This window comes from Salmo salar, chromosome 14 (assembly GCF_965601325.2).
Source record: "Salmo salar chromosome 14, fSalSal1, whole genome shotgun sequence".
Lineage (NCBI taxonomy): Eukaryota > Metazoa > Chordata > Actinopteri > Salmoniformes > Salmonidae > Salmo > Salmo salar.
Genome location: NC_138304.1, coordinates 27,953,337 through 27,981,028, shown reverse-complemented (window position 1 = coordinate 27,981,028; position 27,692 = coordinate 27,953,337). Strand labels below are relative to the sequence as shown.

Genomic DNA, 27,692 nt, shown 5'->3' with positions numbered 1-27,692 from the left:
GTCACACATTAAAGTGGAAAACCACACTACAGGCTGATCCAACTTTGATGTAATGTCCTTAAAACAAGTCAAAATGAGGCTCAGTAGTGTGTGTGGCCTCCACGTGCCTGTATGACCTCCCTACAACGCCTGGGCATGCTCCTGATGAGGTGGCGGATGGTCTCCTGAGGGATCTCCTTCCAGACCTGGACTAAAGCATCCGCCAACTCCTGGACAGTCTGTGGTGCAACGTGGCGTTGGTGGATGGAGCGAGACATGATGTCCCAGATGTGCTCAATTGGATTTAGGTCTGGGGAACGGGCGGGCCAGTCCATAGCATCAATGCCTTCCTCTTGCAGGAACTGCTGAGACACTCCAGCCACATGAGGTCTAGCATTGTCTTGCATTAGGAGGAACCCAAGGCCAACCGCACCAGCATATGGTCTCACAAGGGGTCTGAGGATCTCATCTCGGTACCTAATGGCAGTCAGGCTACCTCTGGCGAGCACATGGAGGGCTGTGCGGCCCCCCCCAAAGAAATGCCACCCCACACCATGACTGACCCACCGCCAAACCGGTCATGCTGGAGGATGTTGCAGGCAGCTGGACGTTCTCCACGGCGTCTCCAGACTGTCACGTCTGTCACATGTGCTCAGTGTGAACCTGCTTTCATCTGTGAAGAGCACAGGGCGCCAGTGGCGAATTTGCCAATCTTGGTGTTCTCTGGCAAATGCCAAACGTCCTGCACGGTGTTGGGCTGTAAGCACAACCCCCACCTGTGGACGTCGGGCCCTCATACCACCCTCATGGAGTCTGTTTCTGACCGTTTGAGCAGACACATGCACATTTGTGGCCTGCTGGAGGTCATTTTGCAGGGCTCTGGCAGTGCTCCTCCTGCTCCTCCTTGCACAAAGGCGGAGGTAGCGGTCCTGCTGCTGGGTTGTTGCCCTCCTACGGCCTCCTCCACGTCTCCTTATGTACTGGCCTGTCTCCTGGTAGCGCCTCCATGCTCTGGACACTACGCTGACAGACACAGCAAACCTTCTTGCCACAGCTCGCATTGATGTGCCATCCTGGATGAGCTGCACTACCTGAGCCACTTGTGTGGGTTGTAGACTCCTTCTCATGCTACCACTAGAGTGAAAGCACCGCCAGCATTCAAAAGTGACCAAAACATCAGCCAGGAAGCATAGGAACTGAGAAGTGGTCTGTGGTTACCACCTGCAGAACCACTCCTTTATTGGGGGTGTCTTGCTAATTGCCTATAATTTCCACCTGTTGTCTATTCCATTTGCACAACAGCATGTGAAATTTATTGTCAATCAGTGTTTCTTCCTAAGTGGACAGTTTGATTTCACAGAAGTGTGATTGACTTGGAGTTACATTGTGTTGTTTAAGTGTTCCCTTTATTTTTTGAGCACTATATATAGTTTTTAGTATAGTTTTACCTAAAAAGGATAACTTTTTAAATGTTTCACAATTTTTATTTTTATGAAATTCACTGAGGATGATGGTCCTCCCCTTCCTCTTCTGAGGACCCTCCACTGACTGAGTGTACAAAACATGAGGAACTCCTGCTCTTTCCATGACATAGACTGACCAGGTGAATCGACGTGAAAGCTACAGTAAGATCCCTTATTGAGGTCACATGTTAAATCCACTTCAGTCAGTGTAGATGAAGGGGAGGAGACCGGTTAAAGAAGGATTTTTAAGCCTTGAGACAATTGAGACATGGATTGTGCATGTGTGTGATTTTGAGGAGGAATGGGCAAGACAAAAGATGTAAGTGCCTTTGAACAGGGTATGGTTTATGGTATAGTGCCAACTGTAAATACCAAATTTTTACCAGCCTGTCACATGTGCAACCAGAGAAAAAATTAAAGCAGGAAGCAAAAACTAAAGCAGGAAGCACCAGTGACTCGCTCAATACAGAAGTGGTCAGAATACACGGATGCTACACTACAGGACTGTTTTGCTAGCACAGACTGGAATATGTTCCGGGATTCATCCATTGGCATTTAGGAATACACCACCTCAGTCATTGGCTTCATCAATAAGTGCATCGATGACGTCGTCCCCACAGTGACTCTACGTACATATCCCAACCAGAAGCCATGGATTACAAGCAACATCCGCATGGTGCTAAAGGCTAGAGCTGCCGCTTTCAAGGAGCGGGAGACTAATCTGGACACTTATAAGAAATCCTGCTATGCCCTCAGACGAACCATCAAACAAGGAAAACATCAATACAGGATTAAGATTTAATCCTACTACACCGGCTCTGACTCTCGTCGGATGTGACAGGGCTTGAAAACTATTACGGACTACAAAGGGAAACCCAGACGCGAGCTGCCCAGTGACGCGAGCCTACCAGACGAGCTAAATGCCCTTTATGCTCGCTTCGAGGCTAGCAACACTGAAGCATGCATGAGAGCGCCAGCTGTTCTGGATGACTGTGTGATAACGCTCTCGGTAGCCGATGTGAACAAAACCTTTAAACAGGTCAACATTCACAAAGCCACTGGACCAGACGGATTACCAGGACGTGTACTCAAAGCATGCACGGACCAACTGTCAAGTGTCTTCACTGACATTTTCAACCTCTCCCTGACCGAGTCTGTAATACCTATCAGGGTTCAAACATACCAAGACAGTTGTGAAGAGGACACGACAAAACCTATTCCCCCGCAGGAGACTGAAAAGATTTGGCATGGGTCCTCAGATCCTAAAAAGGTTATACAGCTGCACCATTAAGAGCAACCTGACCTGTTGCATCACCGCCTGGTATGGCAACTGCTCGGCATCTGACCGTAAGGCGCTACAAAGGGTAGTGCGAACGGCCCAGTACATCACTGGGGCCAAGCTTCCTGCCATCCAGGACCTATATAATAGGTGGTGTCAGAGGAAAGATTGTTAGAGACTCCAGTCACCCAAGTTATAGACTGTTTTCTCTGCTACCGCATGGCAAGCGGTACCAGAGCACCAAGTCTAGGACCAAAAGGCACCTCAACAGCTTCTAGTCCCAAGCCATTAGACTGCTGAACAATTCATAAAAATCGCCACCGGACAATTTACATTAACACCCTCCCCCCTCTTGTACATTGCTGCTACTCGCTGTTTGTTTGTTACCTATGCATAGTCACTTCGCCCCCACCTACATGTACAGATTACCACAACTAGCCTGTACCCCTGCACACTGACTCGGTACCGGTGCCCCCTGTATATAGCCTCGTTATTGTTATTGTGTTATTTTTATTATTACTTTTTATTTTAAGCCTACTTGGTAAATATTTTCTTCTTCTTGAACTGCACTGTTGGTTAAGGGCTTGTACGTAAGCATTTCACGGTAAAGTCTACACTTGTTGTATTCGGCGCATGTGGCAAATAAAGTTTGATTTGATGTTGATCTGGGTGTCCTCTTGGACAATAAGCTTCAGTGGAGTAAATGTACAGACCTGATCTACAAAAAAAGTCAACAGAGACTGTACTTTCTCAAAAAGCTGTCATCTTTTAATGTTAATTGTATGATACTGACTCTGTTTTACAAATCTTTCATTGAGAGTATTTTAACTTTTTGTATTGTTTGTTGGTTTGGCAATTCCACTGTCAGAAATATGCTGATTATCTCCACAGAAAGCAAGGTATTTGGAGTCAAACAGACAGGCCTGGATGAGATCTGTAAGGTCAGGGCCCTCCGCAAGGCTCTCAAAATCATTTTAGACCCAAGCCACCCCCTGTACCCGGACTTTGAACTACTCCCCTGTGGGCGCAGGTATAGGGCACCCCTCAGCAGGGAAAAGAGAACTAGACAATCATTTGTGCCAGGTGTGATATCCCTCCTAAATAGCTCGGGCTAATGTTCCTATCGACCCAGTAAGGCCAGCAGGCTAGTCTCTTTTTATTGGTATGTAACTGTTATGAAAGTTGTATTTTCAATTTGTTTTGTTATTTAAACGCCACTTTAAACGTGTACATGACACTGCAACAACATTTCCCCATGGGGACAATAAAGTCAGTAAAGAATTGAGGCTCTTCTGAGGGCAAAAGGGGGTGAAACTCAATATTAGCTTCTTAAAGTTTTGTACACTCAGTGTAAAACATTTATCCAACCATAGTATAACTGAGAACTGCCCAGGTGGGGAGTTTCATGTGTGGAGCCTAGGTCATGGCAGGCAGGCAGGCAGGCAGGCAGGCAGGCAGGCAGGCAGGCAGGCAGGCAGGCAGGCAGGCAGGCAGGCAGGCAGGCAGGCAGGCAGGCAGGCAGGCAGGCAGGCAGGGCTCCCTAGAGATGTATAGAGGCCTTCTTCCACATGGTCATGATTAGCAGTAACAGCAGCTCTGCCCTGACCAGGGAATGCAGCACAGTAGTCTGCAGCCCTACAGTGATACATACCTCAGAGATAAATGGCAATGAATGAAAAAATGGTGTCTCATCCCATGGCTTTGCTCAAGCAAAAAATGGTATGTGTATATATTCAGAATAACATTGACTTCTCACTATATTATGTTGGCCTCACAGTGATTCTAACCTAATACCTGTCATTCATTTTTGTTGAAAAGCAGTCTTTTCAGACAGAGAAATTACTTTTCAGAGGCCTCCATTGGACTTTGTTTGACATGAAATCATTAGCTATTCACTGCTGTCTTCCATGAATTCTTCTGAAATTCATTTTAACCAACACAATACTGTCTGGAAATGAAGGTGTTCTGTGTTTAAGATCATGTTCAATGCTCCTTATGGTAGATTATGAAAACACAAAGTTAGTAATACATTTCACAATAAACTGACTACCTACGGTCTTTTCAGTGTTCTGAGAGAGGTCCATCTGTTGTGTTCTATTGGAGTAAATAATCATTCATCTACAGAATGCCTACTTCTTCTTCTTCTGGCCATTTGTCAATTATGTGTTTATCTAACTGTAATTTGACAAAGTGACATTTAGTGCATTTGTCATAATTCATACAGGATAAATGAACTGAAAGTTATGAAATGTATTGAAATGTACCAGAATCTTTTGTGACACGGTATGTTTTTCTGTGTATTGTTTCCTTATAGTTCTTGGCAGAGGCTGCCAAGGGAAGTATTGAAACATTAATTAAATGAAGGATCCTTTCTGTCTTTCTTTTGATTTTGCTTTCACCCTCTTCTTCCCCTCTTATTTCTCTGGTGTTTGGTTGTTCTGTTTCTCTTCTCACTGTGTGCTCGCTCATTCCTCTGCCTAGACCCAGTAAACCAGTTTTGTGAAGAGGTCCTGAACTTTCTGCTCTGTCCCTACTTCCCTCCTGCCGTAGCCCCATCTTCCCCTGGTGTTGACTCCATCCCCTTGCAGCGTACAGGCAGCCAGAACGCCTCAGGCACTTTGCCCTACCAGAGAAGCAGCTTTGCCACTGGCTCGGACTACGCCAACCCGTACCGCACCCTCCAGTTCTGCCCGTCCACCGAGTCTCCCTACAGCAAGTCTGGCCCCGTGCTGCCCCCGGAGGCCGCACTGGCCCGCTCACCTTCTGTCGACAGCATCCAGAAGGATCCCAGGTGAGTGTCACTATAGCGCTGTTTTTTATAACACCTCACCTCTCTTCTCCTTCAGTCAGATGACTGAATATAAAGCACACATCCACATCACATCACTGCCTACCAGTCGCTCCCCTGTTTGGCCTGTCAGTACCACTACGCCTTGAATGACACAGCCACTGTTTTCTGGAGGGCACATGAAGCTTGTTAAACCTCACCTTCCTTCACCTTGTGTTGTTTAAACTTTTACGTGTGTGTGTGTGTCTGTCTGGGCTGTCTGTTTGTGTGTGAGTGTGTGAGTGTGTGAGTGAGTGAGTGTCATAAAGTGTTTGATTGGGAGTGGCCTTGAGTCATAAGCTGTATGGCTGCATTGCTGTACTATCAGAGTTGCTTTTTTGTGTGTCTGATCAAGGAGTTTATTCCTTTAGAGCAAATATTAAAAAAAAAAAAAAAACTGTCAATGCCTGTAAACAACAACATGTTTAATCACTAGGAATACATATTCATGAAAGATCAGAGAAAACAGGAATATCGACAGTTGAAGTCGGAAGTTTACATACACTTAGGTTGGAGTCATTAAAACTCGTTTTTCAGCCACTCCACACATTTCTTGTTAACAAACTATAGTTTTGGCAAGTCGGTTAGGACATCTACTTTGTGCATGACATAAGTAAGTTTTCCAACAATTGCTAACAGACAGATTATTTCACTTATAATTCACTGTATCACAATTCCAGTGGGTCAGAAGTTTACATACACTAAGTTGACTGTGTCTTTAAACAGCTTGGGAAATTCCAGAAAATGATGTCATGGCTTTAGAAGCTTCTGATAGGCTAATTGACATCATTTGAGTCAAGTGGAGGTGTATCTGTGGATGTATTTCAAGGCCTACCTTCAAACTCAGTGCATCTTTGCTTGACATCATGGGAAAATCAAAAGAAATCAGCCAGGACCTCAGAAAAAATGTATTTGACCTCCACAAGTCTTGTTCTTCCTTGGGAGCAATTTCCAAATGCCTGAAGGTACCACGTTCATCTATACAAGCAATAGTACGCAAGTATAAACACCATGGGACCACACAGCCATCATACCACTCAGGAAGGAGACGCGTTATGTCTCCTAGAGATGAACGTACTTTGGTGCGAAAAGTGCAAATCAATCCCAGAACAACAGCAAAGGACCTTGTAAAGATGCTGGAGGAAACAGGTACAAAAGTATCTATATCCACAGTAAAATGAGTCCAATATCGACATAACCTGAAAGGCCGCTCAGCAAGGAAGAAGCCACTGCTCCAAAGTCGCCACAAAAAACCCAGACTACGGTTTGCAACTGCACATGGGGACAAAGATCGTACTTTTTGGAGAAATGTCCTCTGGTCTGATGAAACAAAAATAGAACTGTTTGGCCATAATGACCATCGTTATGTTTGGAAGAAAAAGGGAGAGGCTTGCAAGCCAAAGAACACCATCCCAACCGTGAAGTAAGGGGGTGGCAGCATCATGTTGTGGGGGTGCTTTGCTGCAGGAGGGACTGGTGCACTTCACAAAATAGATGGCATCATGAGATAGGAAAATTATGTGGATATATTGAAGCAACATCTCAAGACATCAGTCAGGAAGTTAAAGCTTGGTCACAAATGGGTCTTCCAAATGGACAATGACCCCAAGCATACTTCCAAAGTTGTGGCAAAATGGCTTAAGGACAACAAAGTCAAGGTATTAGAGTGGCCATCACAAAGCCCTGACCTCAATCCTATAGAAAATGTGTGGGCAGAACTGAAAAAGCGTGTGCGAGCAAGGAGGCCTACAAACCTGACTCAGTTACACCAGCTCTGTCAGGAGGAATGGGCCAAAATTCACCCAGCTTATTGTGGGAAGCTTGTGGAAAGCTACCCAAAACGTTTGACCCAAGTTAAACAATTTAAAGGCAATGCTACCAAATACTAATTGAGTGTATGTAAACTTCTGACCCACTGGGAATGTGATGAAAGAAAGAAAATCTGAAATGAATCATTCTCTCTACTATTATTCTGACATTTCATAAAATAAAGTGGTGATCCTAACTGACCTAAGACAGGGAGTTTTTACTATGATTAAATGTCAGGAATTGTGAAAAACTGAGTTTAAATGTATTTGGCTGCGGTGTATGTAAACTTCCGATTTCAACTGTATGTTTGCAATACTCTACAATTTCACGACTTTGATTTATCCCATTCTGTTTCCTTCATTCACCATCCCCTGTACTGTTTATTTGTTTCTCTATCTTTCTTTCCTTTTCCACATTGCACTGTATCTGCTGTAGCTCTGGCATTACTTTTGGCGTTTGTACACGCTTTCAGTGGATTGACTTGTGATGCATTGATTTGCTGGCTGCAACCAACTTCACAACATGCACAGTCAATTACAGTAATCTCCAAATTAGAAATGACTCCCTATTTATTTGGTTACTTCATATTCATTATTGTTAAAGGGCGGGTCTCACCAAAGCAGGTCTTCAATCTATCTTCATTTCAATTAATTGTGGAAACACTAGGCCTGTATTGTGTGTAGCAAATCAGTTAAATTCTAGAAAGAATTGAATTAAGTGTTTTAATGAATCATGTTCAAAGTCAATGACCAAAACAATATTCTATAAAAAAAATACTCAACCACAATTAAGGTTGTTATAGTTGGCTATGTAGCTATAAGTTAAAACTTTCCTAATGGCCAATGGTTGTTTGCATGATATAATTAATGTCACTATTTAGCAGAGTCCTAAACAATAGGAAAGCATAGTCCTAAATGCATCTATTTATATTTAAGAAAGACAATAACGGGATCACTGGAATGTGTCTCTCCACAAACCATGATAATCGTTCTGATGACTGAACAATCCATAATTGACCTAGCTGATATAAAATTGATCTTCATATTTCTTGGTTTTGTAAGACCCCCTCTTTAAAAGATCCCCATCCACCACAATCAAATCACCTAGTGCATGTTCTGAATCCAGTGTAAGTGTGTAATAGGAAAAGTGTTGAGAAAGAAAGACATTCAAATGAATGTGAGTATTATTTTATTCTTGTCAAGCTCCTTTGTGCGAGACACCCACCTACATTTTTTTCTTTCTGCCTGTCTCCTGATAGGTACGACCCTGAATTCCTTGTCTGGAATCAAAATCAAGCCGAGCAAAGAATGACAAAGTAATCCAGCATTTATTACATATTTCACTGAATCATTCACTGAATCTGTCCTTCATGTCTACTATACAAATACCAGGAACATTTCCTTACCAATGAAAGAGCATGAATGACAATAGTTCAGTTCTTTTTTCCATTGCATTGTCCTCTGATTCCCATTTACTTACAGTAGCTACTTCACTGAAAGCTTCATATGCCTTCTTCAGGTAAAGTAAAGGTAGTGCCATTGGTGCTGTCCACAATTTTATATACAGTATCTTCTCATAGATTAGGTTTATGTATCTATTTGCCTCCAAGTATCTCAAGTTTACTCTTCAGGTTTGTCTAGTAATTCATGGTAAAGATGTGATGTTGTGAAGTTACTCTTTAGTTAAGCTTTTATGGCTTTCTAAAAGTGACAGCAGTTGGAAGATTTTTGGGTAGGTTACGGGTACTTGCTGATTGTGTGAGGATAGCAACAGTAGGAATCCATTATCCAACAATCATACATTTTCTCCTTCATTTTACATCATTCATCGTCATTTTTCTCTCATCATTTTCTAAATGTGCTTCATCATCCCAAGATTTACTGTGACTTGTGCAGTAATCAAGGGGCAGAATCCATTTACTTAAATGTCACTTTTGCAGTATCTGATCATACTACCTTTATGCTATTTTTCTTAAGTAATACTCAAACTGATATCTATGTGGTAGTTGCCAATTTACGCATGGATCATGTTGCCGATTCATAAGCTGTTCCATTTTAGTACATATACAGTGGTTCCTCAATTAAACGTTTTGAGTTTTTGGCACAGCGCATTGAGGTAGATTGTGATATAGTGCGGTACATTGCGTCACATCAAGGGAGAGTTAGAACGCTGGTTATGCCTTTGGGTTCAGTCTAATGCGTTAGTACCCAGGCACTAATGTGTCTCTCTCATCACTGAATGAATGACGTTAATTATCAGCTATTCTTTCAATAAATTGTAATCACAAAAGAAGCCATGATGGGCTATCAGCAGGACAATAGACTCTTTCCGAGTTGATTTCTATTTTTAGGGACTTGAGATCAAGAGGGGAGGGTAGGAGGAGCGAGTGCTGCGTGCTTATTACAGTATGTTTGTCAAACAGGTGACAATCTTTTTTTCTGGTCGTTTGGAACAGTGTAAACAACACAACAAATACAACAATAATTTCCCCCCAAAATTGCATCAATTCTAACTAAAAAAGCTTTTAAAGTCTTTACCACAGCCAAGATTAAAAACAGTCGCATGCATTCGTGAATTCAATTGCTTTACCCGACATGTTGAGGTTTATTTATAGTTTAATTATTCAAGGCTCCCTTTGTTATTTTGTTTTATAACTAAAATGCTTACATTTTTACATTTTAGTCATTTAGCAGACGCTCTTATCCAGAGCAACTTACAGTAGTGAATGCATACATTTCAATTCATACATTTTTTCTTTCTCGTACTGGCCCCCGTGGGAATCGAACGCACAACCCTGGCGTTGCAAACACCATTGCAAACACCATGCTATATATATACACCATATACACTACATGACCACTACAGGACCAAACATCTCATTCCAAAATCATGGGCATTAATATGGAGTTGGTCCACCCATTGCTGCTATAACAGCCTCCACACTTCTGGGAAGGTTTTCCACTAGATGTTGGAACATTGCTGCGGGGACTTGCTTCCATTCAGGAAGCAAGTCCTGACCCAGATTCATCCATCGAACTGCCAGATTGTAAAGCGTGATTCATCACTCTATAGAACGTGTTTCCGCTGCTCCAGAGTTCAATGGCAGTGAGCTTTTCACCACTCCAGCCGACGCTTGGCATTGAGCATGGTGATCTTAGGCTTGTGTGCGGCTGCTCGGCCATGGAAACCCATTTTATGAAGCTCCTGAATAACAGTTATTGTGCTGACGTTGCTTCCAGAGGCAGTTTGGAACTCAGTGGTGAGGGTTGCAACCGAGGACAGACGATTTTTACACGCTATGTAATTCAGCACTCGGCAGTCCTGTTCTGTGAGCTTGTGTGGCCTACCACTTCGCGGCTGAGACGTTGTTGCTCCTAGACGTATTCACTTCACAATAACAGCACTTACAGTTGACTGAGGCAGCTGGAGAAAGGCAGAGATTTGACGAACTGACTTGTTGGAAAGGTGGCATCCTATGATGGTGCCAAGTCCCTGAGCTCTTCAGTAAGGCCATTCCACTGCCAATGCTTGTCTATGGAGATTGCATGGCTGTGTGCTCTATTTGATACACCTGTTACAGGTGTGGCTGAAATAGCCGAATCCACTAATTTGAAGGGTATCAACATACTTTTGTATAAATGGTTTATATTGAAGTAGCAATTGAAAGCGAACACTTAGGAGATTATTGGGAAATTATCAGACCAAAGGTGACACAACAGCTCACCTGATACAAGACTAAAGCTTTACATTTCTAACTCAATATCTCAGACCTGATTTGCCCCAATGAAAAATGCACCAACCCCTACAAATATGTAAATATATTATAATCCACATAATAATTCACACAAGATGAGCTATAGTGAGAGGGAGACTGCGTGTCTGTGATTCGACTTTGCATAGCAAATAGAAAATCAACCTTATAATAGGTAATGATTTATATATATCCAATAGAAAGAAACATCTACAGTATTTGTTCATCAACATCTTTGTGTTTTCGTTAATAAAGTAATTGTAAAACCACATTTTAGTTGCACATCGTGCTCTACGACCACGGCTTAAACATTGCTAAAATGATTGATGTATTTGTTGCATTGTTGTATCGTCAGTTTCTCGAGCCAAAACGTTTTGATGGCCTTCACAAATTCATCTTTGTCTGTAGTTTTAGCAGAATTACAGATTGTTTTCAGTTGATAAAAAAGGTAGATATACTGCAGGCCTATCCAGCTGTAATTATGGCTCTATCTTTTGGAACCACACACTTACAAGGTGAAGAGTGGGCTGCTTGCTTGCCTCCAAGGCGAGTGTGGTCTCTTTGAAGCGATAGAAAAAATCAGCAAGATCCCCAAGTATTCTTCCTCAATAGCTGGCATACTCTGACCTGCAGTTTTGCGCTGGGAACTGTGTCACTCCATTTTGAATAGCATCCTCTCCGCGATCACCCACTCTTTGTTTATGTAATATACTGTAAGGCACAAGTATCCTGTTATTCGAAAATCGTCAGTCCACATGTCAAGTGTTATTGCACCATTACCCAAGCTCTCTCTCAACTCTGGACCACCCGCCAGGACTCTATAGTGCGAGAGGAGAGAGACTCTCGGACTGAAACATTCACACCTCCAATAATTTACAAAATGATAATCTAATAGCTCTGAAGATCCGCCAATTTGTTCCACAGTTTAGGCTACCGATAGATGCTGTCATCTGAGTGAGGATAGGAGCGAGAGAAGTTTTTAACCTTCTGAATGAATGATTATGGAATGGTACCGAATAGATAGAGACAATAGAAATAAGCATCAGCATTTCCCTCACTCAGACAAAAACACATGTGCAAAAGTAGCCTAATTAGCGGGAGGGATGAGGGCATCTTCTTGTCGCACACAGTGCTGAAGTTTATAATGGCTGTCAGTCAAAACCCATACAGCACTGTGAACCGGAGAACGGGCTACAATTACAATAATTGAAAATAAAGGCCAGGATATAATATCATCAAGCGAATGGAGAATGGAACGAGTCACATTTTGAATTGAAACGACCAGATTTAATTGAAACTACCAAATGTCAGCCCTTAACCATCCGAATATTTCAATGAAATATATCATCATCGTAATCATGGAGCGCATTCACAATTGCATGGCATGGTGTTCTTTGCTTGGCTTCAAAAGCCCTGATTTAATAAATGGAATAGATGTGCTCAACGATGCCTGCTGGTGGTTCGAATGACCATTAACGGCAAGCACTGTAACGCATCTTACATACCACAGCATACCCCACGCGATATGACACACGTTTTAATTGATGAACCAATGTATGATATATATCGAAATACCAACAACCAAGCCACTGAACTTTTTCATCCATACCTAAAGTATCTCAGATGAATTGTGTATGGGATGGAAGCCCAGGACTGACATTTCTTGACCTTTACCACAGCCTGACCCGACCAGAGACCAGGCTCATAGGGGCAGTCATGCATTTTCACACTTTGGCTTTTCACAGACACAGAAAGCACTATTCTCAATGTGGGGTCACACAAGGGTCACCCCCTTTAACTCAGTGTTATCTGATTGTTCTTCTGATAATGTATGCCGCTGTCAGCAACATTTTTAAAAATGTATTTAACCTTTATTTAACTAGTCAGTTAAGATCAAATTCTTATTTACAACGACGGCCTACCCCGGCCAAACCCTGTGTGCCACCCTATGGGACTCCCAATCACGGCCGCTTGTAATACAACCTGGAATCGAACCAGGGTCTATAGTGATGCCTCTAGCACTGAGACACAGTGCCTTAGACCGCTGCGCCACTCGGGAGCCCCCAAATGTTCTATGTATTTCCTGTCTGTCATTATAGTATAACTCACTTACATACATGGCCCACACAGGCAATTACATAGACAATATAGGATTCCCATTCACCAAATGGTAATCATGCTGATTACCACATGATACGTTTTATACAGTATTATAGTGGTGAGATTTGAAAGCCTCAAGGTTGTAGTCTTTTCCCCAAGACTACAGTGATGCCCGGCATTCGAAGTATGTTAAAGGGATAATCCAATCCAAACCACAAATTATTAGTGTTAAATAACACTAATATGTGAAAACAATAATTTTTGTGAACATGTTTAATTTTGTCGTTATAACAAGGTTGGTAGAAACATGTGAAAATAGTTTTGGGAAATCTGTTGCAGCTCAAGTCTACTAAAAAACTTGCAGTGCTTTCTCTCTCTATGGGCTGGCTGGCTAGCTAGCTAGCTAGGTAGCTAGCTAGAAAACATAGCTACATACAATCATACTAAAGTCAGCATCAGCATGTGAAGTAGCTAGCTAGCTGTAAAATTGCCTAAACAAACTGCACTATCAATTTAGGTGTCTTTCTAGTTCAACTTGCAGTTTGTATCTGCCACTGAGCAATAAATGGCGTCTCTGCCCAGAGTGAGAGCAGAGTAATGTTGCTTTCCCAGAGAGGTACTTTTGAGGAGATAGGGAAACTCCATTAGAATCGTATTAACGCCCATTGTGTATGTTGCCCATAACTTGTCAATGGGCCGCGTGGTGCATTCTGGATGATTCTGGGACAAGGAGAGCTCTCCTTCAAGGAGTGAATGGGAGTCAATTGGGTGCTATCAAATGTCAGCCTTTAACCATCCAAATATTTCATACAATATTTGGCCCATTTCGGGACTGCTTGTTTGTTTTTCTTCCTATAGGCCTACAATGAAATATATAATTAAATTTTAGTCATGATGCGTATTCACAATTGCATGGCATGGTGTTGTTTGCTCGGCTTCAAAAGCCCTGCTTAATAAATGGAGTAGATGTGCTCAACGATGCCCGCGGCTTGTTTGAATGAGCATTAACGGCAAGCGCTGTAACGCACCTCACCATACCACGGCATACCACACGCATAGCATTGCAAATATTTTCCAAGATGTGAGATTATTAACTTGTTCTCTGTAATATCGTATAGCTTTGGAATCGTGACATTACGTACTTTCGAGGAAAATAAGCAGGTTTCTTGACTCATACCCTGACTTTGAGAAGGGATTGCGTGAAGATTAGCTAAACAACCACGTGACTCAGCATGACAACGTGAATGTGAAGGGCCGACAGTCAGTTGGGTGGGGCGTTTCTCCATTCATTGCCAAATAGGATTCCTATCTACCCCTTTCTGTATCATCTCTGTTTCCCACAGACACAGGGCGCATTGCGACATGGTACATGAAGGAGTGACGGAGTTGAATAATTTGGTACACTGTTTAGATTGAGCACATCTAAGCGAAATCTATGCTTTGTCATGAGGATATAAATGGATGGATGTGTTCTAGACAAGTATGGCCATACCATCTATTGGCTGATTTGGCGATCTGGAGTTCAGGTCATTATTTTAAAAGCGTTATGAAATGTGATAGTGTGTTATCCCCTATCTCCAGTAACAACAATTATTTAGCTATGACACGTTCCTACACGATTTTCAGATTGATGAGTAAAACAAATGTATTTAATCAATTTCAGAATGAGGCTGTAACATAACAAAATGTGAAAAAAGTGAAGGGGTCTGAATACTTTCCGAATGCACTGATAGATTCATGGGCACAACCCCCCAGTTTTATCATTAGAATGTGATACAAAATAGGGCAACGGTGTACTTTAGGACTATGCAAAGGCCTCCGAGCGGTCAGGTAGGCTGTTTGGAGTGTTTATCGACTGGATTAAAAAAAAACATATACAGTGCTAGTCAAAATTTTGGACACACCTACTCATTCAAGGGTTTTTCTTTACTTTATTATTTTCTACTTTGTAGATGTCACGTCCTGACCAGTAAAATGGGGTTGTAGTTTGGTCAGGGCGTGGCAGGGGGTGTTTGTTTTGTGTGTTTCGGTGTTTTTGGTTTAGGTTCTATGTTTTCTATTTCTATGTTTATATCTAGTTTTCTATTTCTATGTTGGGTTTTTGGCAATGACCTCCAATTAGAGTCAGCTGGTTGTCTCTAATTGGAGGCCATATTTAGTTGAGGTTTGTTTCACTTGTGTTTTGTGGGTGGTTATTTTCTGTATAGCCTGGGAGCCTTATGGAACTGTTTTCGTTGTTTGTTTATTTTGTTTAAGTGTTTTCTTTAAATAAATTAAGAAGATGAGCACTTTACCCGCTGCGCCTTGGTCCAATCCTTACGACGCCCATGACAGAACCACCCACCAAACAAGGACCAAGCAGCGGGAATTGGAGCACCGAGGAGAAGGATGGACGTGGGAGGCAGAACGACGTTTCTGGGAGAGGAAGTTAAGGGAGCTACATGAGGCCGAGAGGCATCCCCCCCAAAAAATTTGGGGGCACACGGGGAGTTGGGCAGAGTCAGGATGGAGACCTGAGCCAACTCCCCGTGCTTATTATGTTGAGCAACGGATCAAGCAAGCACCTTGTTATGCGGAGATACGCACTGTGTCGCCCATACGCACGCACAGTCCGGTGCGGTCAATAAGGGCTCCGCAGCGTTGCCGGGCGAGAGTTGGCCGGCAGCCAGGGAGAAGTGCGCCGGCGCAGCGCATCTGGCCACCAGTGCATCTCCTCGGTCCAGTTTACCCTGTTCCTGCTCCCCGCACTAGCCCTGAGGTGCGTGTTACTAGTCTGGAGTCTCCAAAGCCAGCCCCACGTACCAGGCCTCTAGTGCGCCGGCCCAGTCCAGTACGTCCTGTTCCTGCTCCCCGCACTAGCCCTGAGGTGCGTGTTACTAGTCTGGCGCCTCCAAAGCCAGCCCCACGCATCAGGCCTCTAGTGTGCCTGCCCAGTCCAGTACGTCCTGTTCCTGCTCCCCGCACTAGCCCTGAAGTGTGTGTTACTAGTCTGGCGCCTCCAAAGCCAGCCCCACGCATCAGGCCTCTAGTGTGCCTGCCCAGTCCAGTATGTCCTGTTCCTGCTCCCCGCACTAGCCCTGAGGTGCATGTTACTAGTCTGGCGCCTCCAAAGCCAGCCCCACGCATCAGGCCTCTAGTGCGCCTGCCCAGTCCAGCGACGCTCCTCAGCCCTGAGCCTCCAGCGACGCTCCTCAGCCCTGAGCCTCCAGCGACGCTCCTCAGCCCGGAGCCTCCAGCAACGCTCCTCAGCCCGGAGTCTCCAGCGACGCTCCTCAGCCCGGAGTCTCCAGCAACGCTCCTCAGCCCGGAGTCTCCAGCGACGCTCCTCAGCCCGGAGTATCCAGCAACGCTCCTCAGCCCGGAGTCTCCAGCGACGCTCCTCAGCCAGGAGCCTCCAGCGACGCTCCCCAGCCTAGAGTCTTCTGAACGGGAGCTACGCCCAGAGCCAGAGCCACCTCCGTAGTGGGAGGATTGGGACAGGGACCGTCGTTGACGGTGGCCACCCTCCCTTCCCTCCCTTTAAGTTTGGGGTTGTTTTTTGGTTTTTTGTCTTTGATGTGCATTTGGGGTCTGCACCTTTTGGGGGGGGGGGGGGGGGGGGGTACTGTCACGTCCTGACCAGTAAAAGGGGTTATTTGTCATTGTAGTTTGGTCAGGGCATGGCAGGGGGTGTTTGTTTTGTGTGTTTCGGTGTTTTTGGTTTAGGTTCTATGTTTTCTATTTCTATGTTTATATCTAGTTTTCTATTTCTATGTTGGGTTTTTGGCAATGACCTCCAATTAGAGGCAGCTGGTTGTCTATAATTGGAGGCCATATTTAGTTGTGTTTGTTTCACTTGTGTTTTGTGGGTGGTTATTTTCTGTATAGCCTGGGAGCCTTATGGAACTGTTTTCGTTGTTTGTTTATTTTGTTTAAGTGTTTTCTTTAAATAAATTAAGAAGTGGTCCAACTGTCTGTGGTCCAACTCATCCCTAACCCTCTCAATTGGGTTGAGGTTGGGTGATTGTGGAGGCCAAGTCATTTGATGCAGCACTCCATCACTCTGAAATAGTCCTTACACAGCCTGGAGGTGTGTTGGGTCATTGTCCTGTTGAAAAACAAATGATAGTCCCACTAAGCGCAAACCAGATGGGATGGCGTATCCCTGCGAATGCTGTGGTAGCCATACTGGTTAAGTGTGCCTTGAATTCTAAATAAATCAAAGACAGTGTCACCAGCAAAACACCCCCACACCATCACACCTCCTCCTCCATGCTTCACGGTGGAAACACACATGCAGAGATCATCCGTTCACCTACTCTGCGTCTCACAAAGACATGGCGGATGGAACCAAAAATGTCAAATTTGCACCCATTAGACCAAAGGACAGATTTCAACCAGTCTAATGTCCATTGCTCATGTTTCTTGGCCCAAGCAAGTCTCCTTTTCTTATTGGTGTCCTTTAGTAGTGGTTTCTTTGCAGCAATTTGTCCATGAAGACCTGATTCACGCAGTCTCCTTTGAACAGTTGATGTTGAGATGTGTCTGTTACTTGAACTCTGTGCATTTATTTGGGCTGCAATTTCCGAGGCTGGTAACTAATGAACTTATCCTCTGCAGCAGAGGTAACTCTGGGTCTTCCTTTCCTGTGACTGTCCTCATGAGAGCCAGTTTCATCATAGCACTGATGGTTTTTGTGACTGCACTTGTAGAAACTTTCAAAGTTCTTGAATGTTCCGTATTGACTGACCTTCATGTCTTAAAGTAATGATGGACTGTCGTTTCCCTTTGCTTATTTGAGCTGTTCTTGTCATAATATTGTCTTTTACCAAATAGGGCTATCTTCTGTATACCACCCCTACCTTGTCACAACACAATGGATTGGCTCAAACGCATTAAGAAGGATAGAAATTCCACAAATTAACTTTTAACAAGGCACACCTTTTAAATGAAATGCATTCCAGGTGACTACCTCATGATTGACAGTATGCCAATAGTATGCAAAGCTGTCATCAAGGCAAAAGGTGGCTACTTTGAATAATTATATTTTTGAAAAAAATATATCTTCATTTGTTTAACACTTTTTTTGGTTACTGCATGATTCCATATGTGTTATTTCATAGTTTTGATGTCTTCGCTATTATTCTACAATGTATAAAATAGTAAAAATCAAGAAAAACCCTTGAATGAGTAGGTGTGTCCAAACCTTTGACATGTAACAGTATTATTATAATAATATTATGTCCCCCCCACTTCTAAAACCAGAGTTACGCCCCTGTATACATTTCACGTCTGTCATACAAGTCCAGGATTTAACCCTTTGCACTCTGCATTTGCAGTGCTTTTAAAAGCTTAGTCTATGGAGCTTATTGAGAGCGTCTAATAGCGGATAGTATTTAGACAGGACTGAATTAAAGCATTAAAGGAAGCAGAGAAACAAGTTGCTCATTAAAGTGTTTGTTTAAACACCGTCCACACTTGACTGGCTAAACTAAACTAAAACATTGAGCGAGGGCAATTACATGGACTATTGCACTTCAACTGTGTTCCCTTGTACAACGTTGATGCCGCTAACTGCTCTTCAGACTAGTTTTGTCATTCTGCACAACCAGTTTTCATCTGATATTGTGGCCAAGTTAACACATGGTTAATTACAGATACTAACAGATTTCTATAATGGCACTAATTAGTATTGAAATGGAAAGGCCATCTTTTTCAAATTGGAAAGGTCTGTCAGATTGTATAGTTCCCTTTATTGTGAAGTTGAACCAAAATATTTTCGATAATGTTTGTTGGATGATTTTATATCATTGTGTCTCATTGACAACAGCACTATATTGTTTTTACTTCGGAAACGGATGTCACTTTCTGCTGAAGAATGAAGACATGCACATTGAATGACTGTGTGTGTGTCTTCCTATCTGAAAGGCCCCTGTCTGTCTGTCTATTTGATTGGTTGCCTGAGTCATCAACAATGCTTCTTTCCCCTCTGTGTCATTCCTTTGTGGTGTGAGGCAGCAGTGTTTGCTTACAGTTTTGACCTGTGTGTTGTGTTCACTCTATTGTACAAGCCTTGAGTCATTGTAAATATAATTTTGGCCCAAGGCACTAGTCAACAACATACTCAGTTAAAATGTATACCCCCATTTCCAATGGTCTTTAATTAGATTGCAGGGCCATGCATTTAGAATACATAATTTATAACTCTATTATAGGGGGGAATTGTTTGATTGCCTCAAGCATGGCACTCTGTATTCTGGTGTAAATGTTCCCAGCTATGGGGCCGACAGATATGTTCAACTGGCTGCTCTTGAACAAAGCCCTGAATGACGATCCGTCTGCAACCCTGAGAGTTAGTTTCAATCCAGTGAGTCGCCAAATGCTACATTACTTTCTACTGAGGGGATTTAACCTCAGCTCAGCTCCCCTGCCAACCTTGATCATTGTGCAGTATGATTTTTCGAGATAACATGGAGACCTTGTGAAAATGACTAGAAGACCACCCTCCTATCTTCCAAAATGTGCGGCATTCAAAGTTAAAAGCTGACATTTTAGTCCTCAGGAAAGGCTGTTGAAAGGCCAGCTTAGGGAGTTGAGGGCTAAAGGCAAACTTCACTGCTCTAGCATGCATGCTATAGACATTTCAGTTTGTTATCCAAGTGCCGTGGGAGAGGGAGGGAGAGAGGGAGGGAGCGACAGAGAGAGAAAGAAAGAAAGAGCTCATTGTCTTGGGCAGTTTGCTTGTGAATCAGCAGATTCTTTGATCAGGCCGTCGTTGCATCCTGAGAGAAATGATCACTGTGAACCAGTCCATTTGGAACCCAGATACTCAACTCATTATGTGAAGTGTTATGCAAACTGCTCTTTACTGCTTTAAAGCTCTGAGAGCGCCGAGATGGGAGTACACACAGAGACAGAATAGCATTAGAGAATGTTAAGAATCTACAGTACCAGCCTTGACAAATAGATAAATATATGGAATTAGAGTAAAACATTATTTTCTAGCCACTACCCATACTTGGCATATGATGTTTTCAAGTCATTTGACTGAGCTGAGCTGAACGATGCTTCTCTCTTTTATAGCGGTCAGGGCTGTGGTGTGAGATTGAGGAGGGAGGATGAGATTAGATGTGAGAACAGTGGCATTATCATGGGCGGTCACACGGCCGTTTGGATGAATAATTGTCCTTGGGTAATTCTCTAATGAAGAAGTGAAATGGCAAACGCAGCACTGGAGCCCTGAGAAATGCATGAGCCTACCCATCCTCTGAGGCGATATGGCTCTGGAGGAAGTGATGAGGGCAAATCGTACTTCCGTCCATGCCCTCTTGAAAGAAAGATGTGTTTGAGGAAGAACAGTCATTGTAGCTGAAAAACACGACTTCTGCTGAGGGCAATAAATGAGTACAAAGAATATACGGCATCTATTCAGGCCAGCACTAGTCTATGGTACAAGCTAAGCAGCATTAGTATGTTTTAATATGCTGCTCTGTATTGGGATGCACAATTCTTATGGTAAAGTAATGCTTGTCTGGCTGTGGTCTAAGTAGAGAGAGACAATCGTCAAATGTCAGTGTGCGTGTGTGTGCACAGGTACGTGTATGCTTGCATATACAGTTAAAGTCGGAAGTTTACATACACTTAGGTTGCGGTCATTAAAACTCGTTTTTCAACCACTCCACAAATTTCTTGTTAACAAACTATAGTTCTGGCAAGTCGGTTAGGACATCTACTTTGTGCATGACACAAGTAATTTTTCCAAAAATTGTTTACAGACAGATTATTTCACTTATAATTCACTGTATCATCATTCCAGTTCATCTCCGAGAGATAACATACTTTAGTGCGAAAAATGCAAATCAATTCCAGAACAACAGCAAAGGACTGTGTGAAGATGCTGGAGGAAACAGGTACATAAGTATCTATATCCACAGTAATACGAGTCCTATATCGACATAACCTGAAAGGCCGCTCAGCAAGGAAGAAGCCACTGCTCCAAAACCGCCATAAAAAAGCCAGACTACGGTTTGCAACTGCACCTGGGGACAAAGATCGTACCTTTTGGAGAAATGTCCTCTGCTCTGATGAAACAAAAATATAACTGTTTGGCCATAATGACCATCGTTGTGTTTGGAGGAAAAAGGGGGAAGCTTGCAAGCCGAAGAACACCATCCCAACCGTGAAGCACGGGGGTGGCAGCATCATGTTGTGGGGGTGCTTTGCTGCAGGAGGGACTGGTGCACTTCACAAAATAGATGGCATCATGAAGATAGAAAATTATGTGAATATATTGAAGCAACATCTCAAGACATCAGTCAGGAAGTTAAAGCTTGGTCGCAAATGGGTCTTCCAAATGGACAATGACCCCAAGCATACTTCCAAAGTTGTGGCAAAATGGCTTAAGGATAACAAAGTCAAGGTATTGGCGTGGCCATCACAAAGCCCTGACCTCAATCCTATAGAAAATGTGTGGGCAGAACTGAAAAAGCGTGTGCGAGCAAGGAGGCCTACAAACCTGACTCAGTTACACCAGCTCTGTCAGGAGGAATGGGCCAAAATTCACCCAACTTATTGTGGGAAGCTTGTGAAAGGCTACCTGAAATGTTTGACCCAAGTTAAACAATTTAAAGGCAATGCTACCAAATACCAATTGAGTGTATGTAAACTTCTCTCATTAAGTACTGCAGTGCATCTCCTCTTCATGGACTGCACCAGATTTGCCAGTTCTTGCTGTGAGATGTTACCCCACTCTTCCACCAAGGCACCTGCAAGTTCCTGGACATTTCTGGGGGGAATGGCCCTAGCCCTCACCCTCAGATCCAACAGGTCCCAGACGTGCTCAATGGGATTGAGATCTGGGCTCTTCGCTGGCCATTGCAGAAAAATGACATTCCTGTCTTGCAGGAAATCACACACATAACGAGCAGTATGGCTGGTGGCATTGTCATGCTGGAGGGTCATGTCAGGATGAGCCTGCAGGAAGGGTACCACATGAGGGAGGAGGATGTCTTCCCTGTAACGCACAGCGTTGAGATTGCCTGCAATGCCAACAAGCTCAGTCCGATGATGCTGTGACATAACTTCCCAGACCATGACGGACCCTCCACCTCCAAATCGATCCCGCTCCAGAGTACAGGCCTCGGTGTAACGCTCATTCCTTCGACGATAAACGCGAATCCAACCATCACCCTTGGTGAGACAAAACCGCGACTCGTCAGTGAAAAGCACTTTTTGCCAGTCCTGTCTGGTCCAGCGATGGTGGGTTTGTGCCCATAGGCAACGTTGTTGCCGAGGATGTCTGGTGAGGACCTGCCTTATAACAGGCCTACAAGCCCTCAGTCCAGCCACTCTCAGCCTATTGCGGACAGTCTGAGCACTGATGGAGGGATTGTGCATTCCTGGTGTAACTCGGGCAGTTGTTGTTGCCATCCTGTACCTGTCCCGCAGGTGTGATGTTTGGATGTACCGATCTTGTGCAGGTGTTGTGACACGTGGTCTGCCACTGCGAGGATGATCAGCTGTCCGTCCTGTCTCCCTGTAGCGCTGTCTTAGGCGTTTCACAGTACGGACATTATTGCCCTGGCCACATCTGCAGTCCTCATGCCTCCTTGCAGCATGCCTAAGGCACATTCACACAGATGAGCAGGGACCCTGGGCATCTTTCTTTTGGATTCTTTCAGAGTCAGTAGAAAGGCCTCTTTAGTGTAGTACGTTTTCATAACTGTGACCTTAATTGCCTACCGTCTGTAAGCTGTTAGTGTCTTAACGACCGTTCCACAGGTGCATGTTCATTAATTGTTTATGTTTCATTGAACAAGCATGAAAAACAGTGTTTAAACCCTTTATAATGAAAATCTGTGAAGTTATTTGGATTTTTACGATTTATCTTTGAAAGACAGGGTCCTGAAAAAGGGACGTTTCTTTTTTTTGCTGTGTGTGTGTGTGTGTGTGTGTGTGTGTGTGTGTGTGTGTGTGTGTGTGTGTGTGTGTGTGTGTGTGTGTGTGTGTGTGTGTGTGTGTGTGTGTGTGTGTGTGTGTGTGTGTGTGTGTATGTGCATATGTGTGAGTGCTTGGGGATGTCGGCCTGAGAACTTCCCTGCTGAAGCTAATCCGGCCTAATCGGCCACATCTCAGACACTACAACACGGAACACAGCCGCTAGAGTCCTATTCAGGGACCTACCCTCTCTCTGGTGCTATAAATAATAGCCATAACCTCCATTTTAATGGTTCGACCTGGACACTCTTGTAGTGGTCCTTTTGTGGTCACTTCATTAAAGACACATAGTGCCTCTCGATCTGCCCAGCCTTGGTGTCTGTCTGGCTGTGCTGCCTGTTTGGCTGTCTGGCTGGCTGTGGGACCTGAGAGCTCCCACTGTGGGACCCTTTCATATAGCTTCCCAATTTATCCCATTACATGTGGACTAAACAGCTAAACTAACACATACATACTTTATACATATGTACATATGTCTGAAATGGTTTTCTGTTACCTTTATAGTGCATCCCTTGACCTGGGACCAGGACTCTGGTGAAAAGAAGTGCACTATATAGGAAATAGGGTGCCATTTGGAATGCACACCAAATATACAGAAACAAAAATATAAACGCAACATGCAACAATTTTAACGATTTTACTGAGTTACAGTTCATATAAGGAAATCAGTCAATTGAAATATATTCATTAGAGCCTAATCTATGGATTTCAAATGACTGGGCAGGGGCACAGCCATGGGTGGGCCTGGCTCCCCAGTGGGTGGGCCTATGCTCTCCACTGGGCATTTGTACTCTGATTAAATGTCAGGAATTGTGAAAACTGAGTTGAAATTTATTTGGCCAAGGAGTATGTAAACTTCCAACTTCAACTGTACTGCCAAATTCAGAAAAACGACGTTGTAAGCGGCTTATTGTAGAGAAATAAACATTAAACTCTCTGGCAACAGCTCTGGTGGACATTCCTGCAGTCAGCATGCCAATTGCATGCTCCCTAAAAACTTGAGACATCTGTGTCATTGTGTTGTGTGACAAAACTGCACATTTTAGAGTGGCCTTTTATTGTCCTCCGCACAAAGTGCACCTGTGTAATGGTCATGCTGTTTAATCAGATTCTTGATATGCCACACCTGTCAGGTGGATGGATTATCTTGGCAAAGGACATCAACAGGGATGTAAACCAATTTGTGTACAACATTTGAGAGAAATAAGCTTTTCGTGAGCATGGAACATTTTTGGGATCTTTTATTTCAGCTCATGAGACCAACATGTTGTGTTTATATTTTTGTTCAGTATACATTAACTGATAAGCTAACACAAACATACAGTACGTACAACAGTGTCTCTGAAATGTTTGTGCGAGAAAATAACTTAAAGCCCTATGTACTGTAATGCATTCCGACTTCATTTGACTGAAGGCGATGTTTCAGCAAGCGACCTACTTCCGAATTGGATATGATTAAGCATACAGCAGTTTGCACAGACTGTTTGAGCATTTTGATTGCCCAATTACCCAAAGGTAACTTATGCAAGGTTACATCATTTTTAGATTATTTTTTATGAAGTTGTATTTGATCTACAAATACTTAGATGCACAGCTGTGATCATCATTATAGTAGATGAATATGGCTGTGGATTAATGTTTTTGCTAATGCAACCATGCCTCACAGGGGCAGACCATAGAGCATGTGAACAAGCTTCATAATCATCAGCGATGAGAGGAAAAAAAAAAAACATTTTGAAAAACATTTTCTCCCATTGGTCCATTCTCTGAAACAAAAGGATTTCAATCCCTCCATGCTCCTCTGTGTTCGTTCCCTTTGATGCCTTATATTCACAAGGAAATAATTTCTGACAACTGCACACCAGTCAGCTCCAATAACTCAACAATACGTGCTCAGTGCAGCCTAGCTACTGCCTGAACTGAGCATGCCCAGTACCCACTAGTGTGGGGTTTTGCTGCTTGGTAGAATGGTGCAGAAAGACTTGGCAGCTGCCCGTGTAGTCTGGAAATGAAATGATGTCCCACTGTGTTTGGTTGGTACACTCCCCACCTACTGTGTGAAACTCCACTTTCCATGTAACAGTTCTGAAGGGGCTCAGGAGAGACGTCCATAGCTGGGCTCCATGTTGTTTTATTTCGCTGGGTTTTGTTTTATGTGATTGAGGTCAGAGAGAATCCCAGCTAGAGCCCCATAGTTCTGTTGACCTTTTTGAAAGTACACATTTCTCTTTCTCTGTAAATGGCCTCCTCCATTTCTCCCTGGCTCGTGTTAGTGATGGTTGGTATTGCTGGGAGAAGGATTGTGGGGAGATGAAATGGTCCTGAGGCACTTTTAGCCGTCCTAGTGTATACATCACTGACTGTGGCCCTGTGGATCAGAATTAGCTCTCTGTTCCTAGTTTTCCTCTCCCTCTGTCGCTGGCTCTCTCTCTCGCTCTCATAACACATCTCTCCTTTTCTCTCACATCTCTCTCTCTCTCACAAGTGATCTCAGCCATTAATATAATTGATTCTCGGTCTTTGAGAGCTGACAAACTGAAAGGCTTGATTGCGGACAGCTGTGATGGTTGGAGGTTGAACAGTTGCTGGTAGGTGTTTACACTGTACAGGGAGGGCACGGCCTTTACACCAGTGTCTGTCTCTTGCTCTCTCTCGTTGTTGCCGATATGAATTGGGTGGGGTGGGGGTGATAGTGGGGGTGGTGAAGATAGGGGTGGGGATGACAGGGGTCTCTGACAGCCACCTAGCTAGCCTCAGGCTACCACACTGGAGAACCACAGCTTGCATCACCAGAGGATAATGCTGGATGAACGCACTCATTCTCCAAGAGTAGGGACTCAGTACTAGCCTGTATCATTCTTTGCCAAATTATTTCATTCATAACTTGTGGGTGTAGAAAACAACCTTGTTTTGGATTTTAATATCTCTTATTATTAAAATAGTTTTTTTTAATGCTAGGCCATGTGCTATGGGAACAGATGGAGAGAACTTATGTTTGTTTGGCAAATCTGTCATACATGTTTGTTACCTTTAAAAAAAAAAAATTCTCCCCAATTTCGATCTTGTCTCATCGCTGAAACTCCCCAACGGGCTCGGGAAAGGCGAAGGTGGAGTCATGCGTCCTCCGAGAAATGACCTGCCTAACCGCGCTCTTAACCCACGCGAGCCTGCTGCACCAATGTGTCAGAGGAAACACTGTTCAACTGGCACCTGGGGTCAGCCTGCATGCACACGGCCCGCCACAAGGAGTCGCTAGAGCGCGATGAGCCATGTAAAGCCCCCCGCCAAACCCTCCGCTAACCCGGACGATGCTGGGCCAATTGTGCGCCGGCCTATGGGACTCCTGGCCATGGCCGGTTGTGGACAATGCAAATGTCATGTGTCACTTTATTTTTCTGCTCTGTAAGTGTATCTCAATGCAATGTAGCCTAAGTGTCAGTTGTAAAAGAAAACTTGCTCTCAACTGGCCTACCTGGTTAAATAAAGGTGAAATAAAAATACATTTAAAAAATGTCAACATTCACAAGGCCGCAGGGCCAGACGGATTACCAGGACCTGTACTGCGAGCATGCGCTGACCAACTGGCAAGTGTCTTCACTGACATTTTCAACCTCTCCCTGTCTGAGTCTGTAAAACCAACATGTTTTATGCAGGCCACCATAGTCCCTGTGCCCAGGAACTCTAAGGTAACCTGCCTAAATGACTACCGACCCGTAGCACTCACGTCTGTAGCCATAAAGTGCTTTGAAAGGCTGGTCATGGCTCACATCAACACCATTATCCCACAAACCCTAGACCCACTCCAATTTACATACCGCTCCAACAGATCCACATATGATGCAATCTCTATTGCACTCCACACTGCCCTTTCCCACCTGGACAAAAGGAACACCTATGTGAGAATGCTATTCATTGACTACAGCTCAGCGTTCAACACAATAGTGCCCTCAAAGGTCATCACTAAGCTAAGGACCCTGGGACTAAACACCTCCCCCTGCAACTGGATCCTGGACTTCCTGACGGGCCGCCCCCAGGTGGTAAGGGTAGGTAACAACACATTCGCCATGCTGATCCTCAACACAGGGGCACCTCATGGGTGTGTTCTCAGTCCCCTCCTGTTCTCCCTGTTCACTCATGACTGCATGGCCAGGCACGACTCCAACACCATCATTAAATTTGCCGATGACACAACAGTAGTAGGCCTGATCACCAACAACGATGAGACAGCCTATAGGGAGGAGGTCAGAGACCTGGCCGTGTGGTGCAAGGACAACAACCTCTCCCTCAACATGATCAAGACAAAGGAGATGATTGTGGACTACAGGAAAAAGAGGACAGAGCACGTCCCCATTCTCATCGACGGGGCTGTAGTGGAACAGGTTGAGATCTTCAAGTTCCTTGGTGTCCACATCACCAACAAACTAACATGGTCCAAACACACCAAGACAGTCGTGAAGAGGGCACAACAAAACCTGTTCCCCCTCAGGAGACTGAAAAGATTTGGTATGG

The 27,692-nt window shown here is 43.9% G+C and overlaps 1 protein-coding gene across 7 annotated transcripts in view; it reads left to right on the top strand.

The window, feature by feature from the left end:
- The window catches only part of LOC106569223 (catenin delta-2), a 143,279-nt gene that overhangs the window by 89,587 nt on the left and 26,000 nt on the right, over positions 1–27,692 (top strand). For 5 of the 7 annotated variants that reach the window (XM_082960873.1, XM_082960874.1, XM_082960875.1 and 2 more), the window contains 2 exons: positions 5,272–5,512; positions 8,616–8,672. In XM_082960873.1, the coding sequence (XP_082816999.1) occupies positions 5,272–5,512; positions 8,616–8,672 (298 nt within the window). The remainder of the gene's footprint in view (positions 1–5,271; positions 5,513–8,615; positions 8,673–27,692) is intronic. The other 2 variants (XM_082960876.1, XM_082960877.1) reach the window with 1 other exon arrangement.